Source organism: Psammomys obesus, unplaced genomic scaffold, assembly GCF_907164565.1.
Source record: "Psammomys obesus unplaced genomic scaffold, mPsaObe1.curated_primary_1811, whole genome shotgun sequence".
Lineage (NCBI taxonomy): Eukaryota > Metazoa > Chordata > Mammalia > Rodentia > Muridae > Psammomys > Psammomys obesus.
Genome location: NW_026591598.1, coordinates 14,833,490 through 14,848,740, shown reverse-complemented (window position 1 = coordinate 14,848,740; position 15,251 = coordinate 14,833,490). Strand labels below are relative to the sequence as shown.

The 15,251-nt window shown below is 57.3% G+C and overlaps 1 protein-coding gene across 1 annotated transcript in view; it reads left to right on the top strand.

The window, feature by feature from the left end:
* The first annotated feature begins 24 nt into the window (after positions 1–24).
* The window catches only part of Epha8 (EPH receptor A8), a 26,978-nt gene continuing 11,751 nt past the window's right edge, over positions 25–15,251 (top strand). Inside the window, exons 1-3 of the mRNA XM_055611214.1 lie at positions 25–126; positions 4,869–4,933; positions 10,120–10,783. Of these exons, the coding sequence (XP_055467189.1) occupies positions 36–126; positions 4,869–4,933; positions 10,120–10,783 (820 nt within the window). The 5' untranslated portion in view covers positions 25–35. The remainder of the gene's footprint in view (positions 127–4,868; positions 4,934–10,119; positions 10,784–15,251) is intronic.

Here is a 15,251-nt window from a genome sequence, read left to right as displayed (position 1 = left end):
CGGGCCGAGCCCGAGGAGCGCGGCGCCGCCCGGCCATGGCCCCCGCCCGGGCCCGCCTGTCCCCCGCTCTCTGGGTCGTCACGGCCGTGGCGGCCGCCACCTGCGTGGCCGCGGGGCGCGGCGAAGGTGAGCGGCGCGGCGGGGCGGGGGCGGGGACGGCGCTACCCCGGGGCGCAACTTCCCCTCGTCGACCCCAGCCGGCCTGGGCGCGGGATGGCACGGGCAGGGGCGCGGGGAGGATGCACGGGGGACCGAGAAGCGGACGCCGGGGACAAGGGGACGGGACTGGGCAGAGCCAGAAGAGGCATGGAGGAGAGAGGGGACGGAGAGAAGGCGAGGGATGGGGACCGAGGACGGACTGGCAGGCACCGGGCGGACAGGCAGATGTGAGAATCCAAGAATCGGGGACAAGGTTCGGAGGACCGAAGGAAAGGGGGCTGAAGACAGCGTGGAGCACCAGGCCAAGAACTGACAGGAGCCAGACAGAGAACAAGGGGTTAGGAAACACGGGGTGAGGGGTGTCTTGAGAGTGGGGTGGGGGCGTAGCTGACCAGGGGAAAGGGGTTTAACGGAGAGGCACCCGCTGGCAGGAGGTGCAGCGAGGAGAGGACTGGGAGAGACTGAGGCATGCTGCCCCAGAGAGCGGGGTCTGGGTCACAGCCAGCTGGCCCCTTCACTTTGGCCCCAGGAAGGTGGGAGGGGCACCGAGTCATCAGGGCCAAAGGGGTCTGGGAAGTGACTTCTGGGGGGGGGAGGGATCCCCAGAGCTGAGACCGGCTCCGAGGCTGCCCACCCCCACCCTTCCTTAGTCGCACTGGACACTGCAGTCCGCCCGACGGGTTCTGCCCCACACGCCCCAGCTCCTGTGGACTCTCCTTGGGATGCTGTGCCGAGGGGGCTGCCCAGGGCTAGAGCCAGTCTCACCAGGCAGGCTGGCCTCGCCGTGCCCACTGCTTCCAAGCAAGCTGGACTGGTGTGCTCGGAGAGCCCCTGGAATCCCAACACTTAGCACAGGGGTCCCACCCAGCCCAAGGTTCGGCCACACAGACCCAGGCTAGCAGAACCTCACACACACGGACAGCTCCTGCCCCTTCCTCATGCACACAGCAGTGTGACCGTTGTGCACACGCAGGCACAGCTATACACACACGGAGAAATGTGTGTGTGGCCCCCACGTATGCATGTAGCTGCCGCAGCACACGCAGGAAGAGACCCTCAGCCTTGCATTCATGCCCAGCGAAATGCGTGCCCTTTGACACAGGGTAAATTACTATCCCCGAGGCAAGAGGAGCCGCAGCAGGGCCATTGCATGGTGGCTGAGGGACAGGTGGGCAGGGAGAGCTGGCCGGCTATCTAGTTCTGAGACATGTCTGGGGGAGGTATTCCGAGTGAGGAGGGAAGAGTCAGAGCTCAGGAGAACAGCGGCCTGAGAGAACAGTTCTCCCAGAGCTAGGCCAGTTCTCCCAGAGCTAGCATGCCCAGAGTGGCATGGGGTGGGTTGCAGTGGGTTGGGGGGGAGGGGTTGGAGGTGGTGTTCCTGGCCCAGGAAATTTTAAGGAGGTCCTCGGCAAGGCTCTGGGAATCAGCTCTGCACCCCAAGTGCTTGCCTCGACTGTTCTGTGGAGGAGCCAGCACCTTCCAGAGTCACAGGCTGCAGGTCCCAGCACCCCTATGGCACAATGACTTTTGAGCACAGCTGGAGAAAAGGCAGGCCTGGAAAGATGGGGGAAGCCTGCCTGCATGGGGGGTATGGCCAAGGCTAAGGCTCACAGCCATCTGATAACTTGCAGACTGCCCAGACAAGCAGGGGTGAGCCACGCATCTCAGATGGAGACCCGGGTCTGGTGTGCCTATGGAGCACCCAGGAAGCCTTTATGACGTGGCCTTTGCAGTGGAACAGGGCCAGAACCTGCTAGGGAGGCTCCTGGGACTCAGGGAAGAGGCAAGCTTCCCAGCTGGGGTCCAGCGGAGGCCACCGTGTCCAGGCTGGCTGGCGGCCCATGGCTCACAGTGGCCACTGGGCAGTCATGCACCTGCAGAGGTTCCCTGAGCCACGCTAAGCACAGGTCCCTTATCACTCCCTAGGGTGGCTCACCCTCCACTTCGGGATGGTCTCTAAGGCGGTCTGCATGTCCTGCCCGATGTCCCCGGGCCACCCCGATTCTCCGGCCTCCCCATCACACACTGTGTCCTCGGGGAATGTGAATCAATTTAAGTATTAGTCTCGGCGAAATGGAATGGGGGAAGGTGACAGTACTGGAGAGAAAAGGAATCGCATAATGCCTTCCACGGTCAGGCGGGAGCCGCCAAGGAATTATCTGTGCTGTTCGGCCCCTGACGCAGCCTGTGTGGTCCTCAGAATGACCTGCACGGGTACCCCGAGGAGGACTGCCTGTGGGCATTTCCAGATTAGGAAACTGAGGCCCGAGGGATTCAGGGAGAAGCCTTGGAGTCCTGGCCTCCCTTTTCCAATAAGGGATGAGTCCAGAGGGGGAATCCATCTCACGGTCTGACAGGACAGGAAACCAGCCAGCTGTGTGACCAGGTCCAGTTTTCCCAGAGGCCTCAAACCGGGCCAGGCAGACCCAGTGCTGGCATTCTACCAGTCCCCATCAAACCTCCTGTTGGTGTGGGCTGTTCCTTGAGATTCACCCCACTCTCCTCCATACCCCCATGGATGAAGATGTGAGCTGTAGAAGCTGGTGGTGGTCCGGAGGGAAAAGATGGGACAGGAGGGACAGAGAAGGGTCTAGAAGGACTAGGAACAAACAACCCCAGCCTCCTGCAGCCTGTTGTGAATCCGATAGAATTGACTTTTGACTTATCCGTGGATTATCTGGGGACTGGATGATGTGGTGGGACTTCCTGGGGACAGACAGCCCCAGAAGGTGGCCCTGGAGTCAGCACGTCCAGAGGGAGCCTCCGTGGCAATGAATGTTTATTCAGGGTCCTCCAGTGTAGGGGCAGGTCTGAACCAGACTGTTCGGTGCCTGGAGAAGGGACCTCAGGCTTGAGCCCCACATGTGGGAAACTGGCTAATATTGGGACGCCTGTGGGAGCCCTTTCCCCATCCTTCCTCCTAGTGGGGCCCCACTGGTCTTGGGGGGGAAACTGCAGTACAGCCCCCTTCCCTCCCCCCAGCCAGCAGGAGGAAAGAGCTTGCCTGACCCACTTTTCTCTCTATTGCCTAAAAGCAAAGGAGGGAGGGAGACGGGAAGCCTTCTCTCTGCCTGTGCCCCTGGCATAGGGCTGGCTCAGGAGAGGGGATATCCCTCGGTGGACATTTGTTCCGGTTCTGATCCCACCCAGTCCCTGGGGATCTAGAAAGGAGTGCAGAGGCGCCGTCCCTGGTTCAGCCAGGCTCCCGACACTGGAGTGGGAGGGTGGAAGGAAGGAGATGAGTTTAAGAGCATCCTCACTCCACAGTTCCTGATGACACTTGTCTCCATCTTTGAGGGCCAGAGAGGGCCAAGTTGGAGCTATGCAAATCTCAAGCAGAAGGATACCCCACCTCCCTGTGGGGAATTTTGGAGAGGACCCACTTTAACCATCTGTGGCCTGGCCAGGTCATATTCCACCCTGGTACATGAAGCCCATGATGGTTGGCTGGGGAAGGAGACCCGTGGAAGAAAAATTAAAAAACAAACAAACAAAATAATAAAACATGGAAGGCTGTAGACCTCAGTGCCAAAGGCCTCTGGTACAGCCATGACATAAAAAAGCAGGGCCCAGAGACAGGAAGGGACTTACTTTAGGACACATAGCAGGTACAGAGAGTTGGGACTGGCGTCCTGTTCTCTGAGCAGGACACCTGTACTTGCTTGAATGAGTGAGCAGGTAAAGGGATATAAGGTGTGTCAACGGGGACTGGCCCCATGCTTTACAATCGTTTCCTTGCCCCCATCTGAACCCCCAGGTCTTCGTGATTCATTTCAAAGATGAAGAATTTGAGTGGCGGGGCTGTGGTGTGACAAGGGCCAGGGATGCCTGACCCCAAAGGCGGGCTCTTTGCCTTGGGATTCTGCAGGGTCCCCCAGGTGGGCATGGGGCCTGACTTCGAACAGGCTGGCATTTGGGTCAGAACTCCTTCACCCCCTATCCAGACATCACTCGGAGACTCTGTCTCTCTGCTATGTGGTAGCTCTCTCTGTGCTGGCCCTGCTAGCCACACTTGGGCTTCTAGGCAGGTTCTAGAACCTCTCCGGGACACGTCTTTCATTCCTAAAGTGGAAGTAATGCCAGCCACTTCTCTGGAATGTCATGAAACATTCTCATATGCAAGGTGGCATCTAAGGAGCCCCTGGCAGAGTTCAGTACACAGTAGGCGGCATCAGGAGGCAGCTCTCGCTCATCCACCACTGACTTTAGTGGTCCAGCAGGCGCCAGGCTCCATCCTGGGGACACTGAGGCCGTGAAACCATATCTGAACTCAGGTAGATGGTGGGACTTGGTGGGGTAACTGCCGTCACCGCCTCAGAGGGCACTGGGGGTGAACACATCACACCCTTTCCAGAGAAGGAAGCCAGGGCTTAGAGAGGTGAAGACAATAGAACCAGGGTGCCAGCCTGTGCCTGTGTCGATATGACCCCCAGACACAGCTCTGTAATCCAGCTATTCCAGGAAGCCCAGGGCTTGGGCAGTCTGTGCCCCAGAAGTGACATGGCTGTTGGCTGAGGAGTCGAAGGGCGCCTGCAAGAAAGAGGCAGGACTTTCAGTCTTCAGACCAGATAGGCTAACAAGGACAAGCATGCTGGGCTTCCCAGGACTGTGAGCTCCTGGAAAGGGGCGGCTAAGAGTGACCAGTGTGGCTGGCTCTGGTTGGGAAAAGGGTCACAGGGGCCTAATGCCCTCTTGCCTTCTTTTTACAGTGAACTTGCTGGACACATCAACCATCCACGGAGACTGGGGCTGGCTCACGTATCCTGCTCACGGGGTGAGTGACAGAGTAGTGTTGCTTTTTCTGAGATGCTGCAGTTCAGAGTCTCAGCACCACACAGATCAAAAGGAAGCAAAGTGAAGTGAATTCACTCCGAGAAGTGAATTCATTCATTCAAGGACACACAGAAGTGGGAGACAGAGTGGATAGTTCTCAGTAGTTTAGCTCACTGAGACCCTTGCAATCACAGGGCCAGCACTGACACGGGCCCCTGATTGCTCTCTGACCCTTGGTTTAAGGATCTTCGTATCTGTGCCCTGAGCCTGCACGTCATGGCCTGCCAAGGCCAGGTCCAGCATAGCTGGAACCATGGCAACAGAGAAATGGGCAACAAAGTTCTGCCAGGCTTGTTCCAATGATGAAAGTGGTACCAGGAGTTCAAGCCTGAGAAAGGGTCTCACTTTTTTACTTTGGGAGAGGTTTTCATCTTAGGAGGCAGGATGATTCTCTGCTTTCTCTCTTTGGGGTCCCATCACAGGCAGTAGTGGGCTGTTACAGCCATCAGCCCCTGAGCACAGGATTCTTGGTGCTGGCAGGGTCAAGCCTGAGTGCCATAATTCTCTGGGCCCAGGACTATAGCCTCTACGGCCGCCGCTTCTGAGGGCAGAGGCTGGGTACCTGAGAAGTGCTGCTCAGGGCAGCTGTCCTCAGGAAGGGGACAAGCCCTGTGATGGGCCTTCCTCTGGGAGACTCTAGTCTCAGGCCTGGTCCACGCTGAATGCCCTTCTGCTGGCTGAGCTTGCATCTCCCCTGTTTCTTAACTGCTAGGAAGGAGCAGCCCTGGCCCCTGGTGGGTTCCTGGCTGTCTTTGCTGCCCCAGATCCAGGGACTTGGCCATTAGGTTAATGAGAACCTGGATTTGGCTTGGGGAGGCCCACACCTGGTGATGGAAGGCTCTGCTGCCTGCTAGGCAGCATCCTCTCACTTCTTTTGAGGTTTAGAAAATAACGATAAAACCTTGTGTTCACATCGCCCTGGGAGCAGGTCCTCGGAGGATGCTAGCCCATTACACGGGTGAGACTGCTGAGGCTCAGTGCTATGGTGGTGAGCCCACTCAGCCCGCTGCTGCCTGTGATGGGATCCCATGGAGGGAGAGCAGAGAGAGACTCGAAACTAGGGCTCTCTAAGCCTGGAGGCTACGTGGAACCCATATGCACCCCGGGTGCTGAGGGCTTTGTCTGACCCTGTGAGGAGCATGGGAGGATCCAGATTGTCTGCTGAGGCACGGATGTGCTCTATCTGCAGCCTGGGGTTGCCCCGAGAGAATGTGCTACCCAGCTCCAGATCTTGGAACCGAGTCAGGCAGGTGGAGTGGGCACATGCTCCCTTCCAGGGGCTCTCTTTGATTCTCCTGCCCAGCAAGGAGAAGAGCCTTCGGGACTGGCTCATGAGGCTCTGTCCAGCTCTCCCACTTTGCAGCTTGCTCAGCGCTCCTCTGGGCTGCGCTTAGCATGAGAAGGGCTTTCTGGCTTGGGCAGAACCTAGCAGAAGCAGGAGTGCCAGGCTCCAAGATGCGGGAGCTCTGCCTTCTCTGACCGGTGGGACCGCACAGGCCGCTCACCTCTTCATTTTATAACAAGATGATCACAGAGCATGCTCTGTGCACTTACACAGGGTGATGCATAGAAAGACCATTTGGACAATGAGAAGCCAGAAGTTTCTGAGAGATTAGGCTGCTGTGCTTAGGCCCAGACCTCATCCATGTACTTAACCCGGCTGCACCTTCCTTCTGCCCCCACTGGGCTCTCCTGTATCCTGCCTGGCGATGAGCAGCTGTAGTGAACGGTGCCCTAGAAGGGGGCATATTACTATCTACATCTCCCTTGACCCTCACCATGCCTGGAGGAGCTGCAAGGAGCAGGCGTTCACAGATGAAACAAGCAGTGTTCGGAGAAGGAACGTGACATGCCCAGGGCTGCACGGCTGCTTTGCTCTGTCCTGTTCCAGGAAGAGAGCAAGGTGGGGGACAGCATGAGGGGTCAGCTGCAGAGGCGGCTTGGGTGGGAGTGGCCCTGAGCGGAGACCGGGCCGGCTCTGCCCTTGCATCTGTTTCCAGGAACCGAGCCACGCCAGGCGTCTGCCCTCACTCTGGGGCTGGCAGGGCAGGGCCAGGCCATTGGCACCGGTGGGGACAGCTGGAGCGGACTCTGATCAAGCTGGTTAATTTATCTGGGCCCCTGGCAGGAAACAGACAGGGAGCATCTGGCAGGCTCTTTGGTGTTCCATTAATTGTGACAACGACTTTAGCCCCAGATGTGACACTGCTGCCTGGGGCGGGGGCTGCAGCGTGGAGCAGGGGGCAGCAAGCATAAGGTCTTGCAAGTGAGGCTGAACTTTGAGAACCCCACTCTGATGATCCGGCAGGCACGCAGGCAGGCCAGGGGTGGGCTGCCAGGGTAGCATCACACTCGTGCCCTGCTCTCTGAGTGCCTCCCTGTGCCAGGCCTGAGCTCAGCATTCTGCAGGCATTTTCTCCTGGCGTCCTCCCAGCCTAGCAGAGATAGGCCTGTCTCGGGGTGCTGGGGTGGAGACCACACCACCGGCAGAAAATGAGGCCAGATGGATGGACTTGTGACAGGCAGGAAACGGGTTGGGACACTCAGGACCCCTGCTGTACCACACATAAAGCAAGCTCGACCCACAGATGAATGGAGTGTCAGGAGGAGGGGGTCTTCAAGCTCCCTGCATCCCCAGTACCGAAGTAACAAGATCCTTAGCTCCTCTAGAGCAGAGAGAGAGTCACAGATCTGGACGCAGCCATCTGTCCTCAGCCCGAGCAGTTCCGTGAGGTCCCCTGGACTCAGCCCTGTGCCTGCCCCTTGCCAGGGGCTAAGTAACAGTGTGGGTGAGGGAACCCAGGCTCTTCCCTCCCTGCACCTGCGCAAAGCCCCTGCTTCACCCAGGATGTTGCTGGCCCGTGCCACATCGGGAGGACTCGGGCGCTGATCTCTCTTGCACGAACATCCGGATTCCAGTGCTGTGCTCGGGGGCCAGGAGCCCGCTTTGTGTGTAGGGTCGAGGTGGCCATGGTACTAGGGATAGAGATCGAACCCAGACCCTCAAGTATGAGAAGCAAAGGTTCTACCGCTGAGCCACATACACGCGCTTCTTTCGGACGCAGTAAAACAAACATAACATAGATTTAACCACCATGACCACTTTTGCTATGCAGTTCCATGGCGTGGTACCCATTCCCATGGCCACGGAGCCATCCCATCACCATCTTCGCAGTGCACCCATCTCCGGAACTTTTTTGTTATCTTTGCAAGCCAGAATGTTGTACCCACGGACAATAACACGATCCCCTCCCACAGCGCCTGGCTCTGTGGGTAAGAGAACTTACTGTGTGAGCATGAAGACCCAAGCTAGAATTCCCCACCACACACAGAAGAAAGCTGGGCATGGGTAGGTGTGCATGAAACTCCAGCACCGTGGTGGTGGTGATGGAGTGGGCAGGACAGAAGGATTCCTGGACCCATGGACCACTGCTGAAAAGCAGTGAGGTCCAGCTTCAGTGAGAGGCCCTATCTTAAGGGACTGTGATGGACAGTGAAGGCAGATGGCACTCAGCATAATCTGATCTCTCTGTGCACATGGGCGAGCACACACACACACACACACACACACACACACACACGCGCGCGCGCACGCGTGCACACGCACCTGCCTGTGCATGTTTTAGCATGGTATCAGACTCCCATTCCTTTTTAAGGCTGAATAATATTCCACTGTCTGTATGTGCTGTTTTCTCTTTGTCTGTTGGTAGGTAGGTGGATTTTTTTTTCCAGCCACTTGAGGTTTTTGTGTGTTTTCGGTGCTGGGGATCATACCCAGGGGGTGGTGCGTGCTGGGCAAGTGCTGGACCATGAGCATGGGGACACAGGCAGCTCGTCATGACAATGTACATTCAGAACAGCTGCTTTGTGTTTGTGTAACCCTGTTTTGTTTTGTCTGTCTTTGTTTTTTCTTTTCTTTTCTTTTCTTTTTTTTTTTTTTTTGAGGCCCACACTATGCCGCTTGCCAGAGCAGCTGCACAGTCTGCACCCCCCTGCCGCCCCCAGCGATGTACCAGGTTCCCGAGTCCTTCATGCCCTCGCTGGCTTCTTTTTTGTTTAAGCATCTAACGGATGTGTAGTGGGCTCTCACTGTGGGTTTGATTTATATTTCCCCAGTGGATAGCGATGTCGAGTGTCTTTTCTTGTGCTGTTTGGACATCTGTGTATCTTCTTTAGGGGAAAAAAAAAAATCTTTTCAAGTCCTTTGCTCCTCTTTTAATTGGACTTAGTTTTCTGTTGTTGGGCTGTATTTCTTTATTTGTTATGGATATTAATGTTGCGTCTGATATGTGGTTGGCAGATTTGCCCTGCTTCCCGGCTGCCTTTCAGCTCTGTGGGGTTTACCTCTGTTTTCCTCACCCAGCTAGGGAAGTAGCAGTGGGTAACTTTCCCCACAGCCTTGTTTTGGTCTGAGGGGGACCCAGGCCAGCTCTGGGGTCCCAAGCCAAGAAGAGCCGTGCAGAAGCTCATTCGGTAGAGTGCCTGCCGAGCACACACAAAGCCCTGAGCTCCATTCCCAGCACAGGGGAAGCAGAAATTCAAGGTTGGTTTTGACTTCACAGTGAGTTCGAGGCCAGCCTGAGCTACAAGAGACCCCGTCTCAAACAAACAATGAACCGGAAAGCAACAGGGTAGAGTGACTAGTCCATCAGACAGTCATTCAGCGAGCAGCCACAGAGGCAGGGATCTGGACAGGGATTTTATGTGGGGTCCAGCCCAGGGCCACCACTTCTTACGCAGAGGGGTCCCTTTAGTAGCTTCCTGGGAAACTGGGCTCACTGATTCTCCAAGCAAGACCCTTCACCCTGATGATGACGGGAAAAGCCATGTAGGAACAGCAGTCAGAGCCTGGGTGGCAGCCAGGCCTGATTCTTCATGGGCTCTGGCTCAGCCTTACCCCCTTGGTGGCCCACGTCTGGCTCCGCCTCACACCTGTAAGTCGATAACACTTCCATGGGCGTGTGACTTGAGGTTCATTTGCCAGTGCCCGGCCTTGGGCAGTGGTGACCACCGGCCTAGAAGGACGTCCTCTCTCCTGTGTTTTTCCTGGCATCTATTGCCGGGGGATTGACAGGACGGCAGCGGGCATGGCCTCCACCTGAGCAAACCGTGTTCTCTTTGCTGCAGTGGGACTCCATCAACGAGGTGGACGAGTCCTTCCGGCCCATCCACACATACCAAGTGTGCAACGTCATGAGTCCCAACCAGAACAACTGGCTGCGCACGAGCTGGGTGCCCCGGGACGGCGCCCGACGTGTCTACGCCGAGATCAAATTCACCCTGCGTGACTGCAACAGCATTCCCGGCGTGCTGGGCACCTGCAAGGAGACCTTCAACCTCCACTACCTGGAGTCTGACCGGGACCTGGGCGCCAGCACGCAGGAGAGCCAGTTCCTCAAGATCGACACCATCGCGGCCGACGAGAGCTTCACCGGCGCCGACCTGGGCGTGCGGAGGCTGAAGCTGAACACGGAGGTGCGTGGCGTGGGGCCCCTCAGCAAGCGCGGCTTCTACCTGGCCTTCCAGGATATAGGCGCCTGCCTCGCCATCCTCTCCCTCCGAATCTACTACAAGAAGTGTCCCGCCATGGTGCGCAACCTGGCGGCCTTCTCGGAGGCAGTGACCGGGGCCGACTCGTCCTCCCTGGTAGAGGTGCGAGGCCAGTGCGTGCGGCACTCGGAGGAACGTGACACGCCCAAGATGTACTGCAGTGCCGAGGGCGAGTGGCTGGTGCCCATCGGCAAGTGCGTGTGCAGCGCGGGCTACGAGGAGCGGCGCGATGCCTGTATGGGTGAGTGGATCCCAAGGCTGGCTGGCCAGCCGGCTGGCGGGCTGCAGGTGGCTCCATGTGGGCAGGGCTGCCGGTGTGCAAGCTGTCATCGCCGGCCATCTGGCTCCTTGTCAGCAGATGCTCGGGGCAGCTGGGGGCCCGTCCCATGCCCGATGTCAAAGGGGCCGGTGTGATGGGGTAATGCTCTCAGGCATGTCCCTGGGTTAGGGGACGACACTGCGGTTCCAGGGGCTTCACACGAGTGAGCACGCCTCCCCCAGAGAGCTATTAACCCACGCAGTCCCCATCCCCAGCCAGTGAAGCAGGGGCTGTCATGGTCCCGGTTTTGAAGATGCTCAGCGAGGAGAAGCAGCTTGCCCAAGGTCACACAGCCTGGCGGTAGCACAGCTAGGACCTGGACTCTCTCTCCAGGCTCTAAGCTGAAAAATCGCCAGTGTGGAGTGGAGGGAGGGAGAACCAGGGTTCTGAGTCGGGGCTTGTAGGGAGGGGACATTGCCAAGGCGTGCCGGCAGGACCATCCAAGGAGGACAGGCTTGGCTGGCCTTGTCACATGGTCCCAGACTCAGGCTGCCTGTGTTTGGGGGGCCTTCTGGGGACAGCTGGGCACCCAGGTTTACCAACATGAGGCACTATCGACAAGGGAGACCCAGGCACTGTGCTGCACGTAGGAGTGTGTGGGTGTGGGTGTGGGTGCATTTGTGAGTGTGCATGTTCATACATGTGGTCTGTGGCCCCGTGTGGGGCCCCTGCAGTCTGGCATGCTGAGAACAAGTTGCCTAGGGGAGTTCCATGGGCACCAGCTGGGGTACCAGCTGGCGCGGGGCTCGGCCTGTTTTCGCTCTGTCCTTGGATCTCCTAGGGGCTGGACACATGGCCCCTCTGCCATCAGGGCACAGGCAAGCTTGACTATGAGAACCTTGGTTCTGGCTTCAAAGGGTCCAGGAAGGTCCTTGTTGTGTAGAAGTCTTGGAGACTGGAGCCTGTCCTCAGACATCTTCTGCAAACTGGGAGAATACCCTGCCTCTGTGACAGCTTTCCCAGTGTTTGTCATCTTTAATAAACACCCCCAACCCTTTAGGTCAGCTGTTGAGCATCTGTGTGCTCAGGGCGCAGAGGGCAGGGCTGGAGGCCCTCGACTTTGGGAATTCTTACAGCAGCCTTCTAAGTGAGGCACCGCACTCCGTTTGCAGATGGGGCAAACTGAGGCCCTCTGGCATGAATAGCAAAGTGGATCAGATCCCAGGCTACCCAGCCCCCAAGCCAAGACTCTTTCTCCACCCACAGAACCCTCCTGTCACAGTCAGGCTACTAGTGATAGGTACAGCCATGCCATAATGGCACATTGGCTCCTGACACCTGCTGACACAGGGCTGCCTCGGCTCCCGGCTCTAGGTGCCCCAGCTCTCCAAATGAGGCAGTAAATCCCACGTGCACCAAGACACTCTGGCCTGAGGGAAAGACTAGGAAGTTCCCTTTTTGGCAGAGGTGGGAACCGGGGCAGGGCAGGGCGCTTAGTGAGAATTCCTCTGAGATGGGGAGAGGCCAAGGCCAAGCTCACTGCCTGCTGCTGCCAGCCCATTAATAAAAAATAACAAAGACACGCAGGGCAGGGTGAGGGAACTGCAGTGTGTTTTGAGTTTTACATTTAAATCATAATGCAACATAATTACGCTAGTTGCAAGATAATTACAGGTTTTATAAAAAATATCAATTCACAATGCACTGCAGGCAGAGAGATGGGGAGGAGCTTCGGGTCTGAGTCCCACGTGGGGGGACAGTCCCCAGCCCTGCTGGTGGCATCTGTGACTGTCTAAGTTACCGCATCTGGAAGGAGCCACATGGATTCCAAACTGAGACCTTCTCAGAGGGACCCAGGCCAGCACCCTTGCCTGGGTCTCCCTCTCTGTCCGGAGACCGTAGACTCTGCCATGTCATTTGGCTCCTCCGGTGACTCAGTGAGATTTCTTTCGGGCTTCGGAAACGCATGGGGGAAATGTCAGAGCCCTATAAAGCTGGCCCAGTTTACCACAGAAACAAAGAGGTCCAGAGAGGCAAACTTCCTGGCCCAGGGACACACAGCGAGGAATGCTAGGTTAGGCCTTCAGACTCTGGGATCCCCTGAGTGGGAAGCTACCAGTTAGTCAGCGACTCAGTGGCCTCCTTAGTCACTTGCCTGCACTCTTCTCCTCCCCCCGCCCCTCCAGCATGCCTCAGAAACCCCACAGTCTGAAATCCTACAGTCCCGGTTGCTGTCCTTCCCGTCACCTGGATGCGAATGTAAATCACTCTCGGGGGCCCTAATCATCTTTCTATAAATATCAGAGGCTCATTCGGAGGGGAGCGGGGACGGCGACCAGCTCTTTTGCCTTCCTGCCTGTGTTTAAAATCTGATTTAGAATTAATTTCCTTTGGTCGACCACGGGCGGGCACCTTATTTGTCAAATCTCAGGCTTCATGCAGGGGGAGCAGAGAGGTGGCCGAGGCTGCAGGCAGCTGCCGGCCTGACAGGCAGCCTGGGCAAGGTGCCCTCGGTGGGGCACCAGCCTCTCCTGGCCCACAGCCTGCAGCTCCGGCCCTCGACCACTCCGGAAGCCCCCTGGGTCACGGGGCAGGACCAGGCCGCAGCCCGGAGCGCTTCCATCTGTCCCAGCCACTAATTCGTAGCCTAGCCTCCCTGAGGCCTGGTGATTAGTATTCTTATTAAAGATGATTTTATTTTCGAGGCGTGGATTAATCTGGCCTCGACACGTGATAGCCATAGTGGGTATTAGCAGAGCAGGAGGGAACTGCCGACCGGGGAGCCACAGGAAGACACAGCTCCCTCTAAGCTCCCTGTGCTGTGAGCAGAGCCAGATAGAGGACCCGCTGGAGGGTCCCCCGGACTGGCTCTGCATCACCCCCGGCCTGAGACTCTGAGGTTAAAGGCTGCAACTCTCTGAGGGTGTTTCCTCTTCTGCCAAAGGGTTCTGTGGGCTGGGGTAGGATGCAGTGACAGAGGGCTTGCCCAGCCTGTGCAAGGCCCCAGGTTGGATCCCAGGCATGCACACAGACAGATCCATTCCCACAGGTGAAACACTGTGCTACAGTATGACTAATGCCGATTGCCTCTAGTTAAAGCAACCAGAGCCAGGCACTGCCAGATCCCGATGCTCATGTGACCCTCACTGCAGCCCCAAACTGGCACTATTGCTGTCCCCATTTTACAAGTGAGGAAACTAGGACCCAATGGTGTACCTTGAGTGAGGGGTTAGGGTTAGCCCGGGTGAGGGGTTATGCCAGAAAGAGACCCAGTCAATCCCACTGCTCACCTTTCCCTACCGTGAGCTGTTGACAGCCAAGGACTTTCAGAGATAGCCTTCCCATTGTGCTCCCTTCATGCTGTGCCACACCACGACAGCCCCAGAGAATTGCTTGTCTGTCCCTTGTTGCTCCAAAGGCTCCCCGGGCAGAGCCAGCACCTCTGATCTAGTCTGCGGTGGAAGGGAATGGGAGTGGGGCACGGGTAAAGGGGAACAGCACACAGATGTGGAGATACCAGCACACAGGGCTCTGCCCACCACAGTGAAGGCACTGTTGCTCAGCGCAACTGCAGGCCCTGCTGACAGCGCTGCCTCAGAAGGAGCCTACGCCCGAGACGCACCCCAAGACAGGCCTCTGGGCTCTAACCCCAAATGGAATCAAGCCCGGGCCTTCTTGGGGTCCCTTAGAGGGGGGGCAGGTGCTTCAGAGCAAAAGCGTATTGTCTTCTCACCTACCCACCGCTGAGCCCTTCCCGGTGCTGCCGTCCTGTGCCCTCGAAGCCATCTGAGGGCTGTCCTTTCCCCTGGCTCACTCTCCCTCGAGCCTGCCGAATTTTAGAAATTTGCTTAGCTTTAGCTTGTATAATAAAGAGATCCGACTGGCATCCACAGGCGCCGTGCTCTGAAATGACATTCTTAAATAAAACTTCTCTGGGGGACTGGCTTTTCCAGAATGGGATTTAGCTTGGAGAGAATCCAGTGAGTCTGAGGCTCTCCCCGGTGACAGGACTTCCGCCATGGCAGAGCGGGAAGCAGCCTGGCTGGGTGGCACTAGCTCTGCCTGACCCTCCAGAGGGGTCACACGGCACCCGCTCGGGAACAGACTGATCCTTATCTCCCAAGGATCTGCCCGTGAAGACCTCCCAGTGCAGGAGGAGAGAGTGAGTGGGGACGAGAGATACAGGGACGGGCACGGTCATTTCTGTGTGTTACATGGAGAGGGCCAGCAATGCTGGAGTCAATCCAAAAAGAGGGGTTCAGCCCATGGACAGGAAAGAAAAGAAACCCTGGGGGAGAAAGCCCAATATGTGCAAAGGCCCTGAGGCCAGTAGCCTGTGAGGAATGGCTGGAATCAGTATGAGGCTGAGAGGCTGAGGTAGACCTTAGCCTGGCAGAGAAGGTGTGTGTGTGTGTGTGTGTGTGTGTGTGTGTGTGTGTGTGTGTGTGTG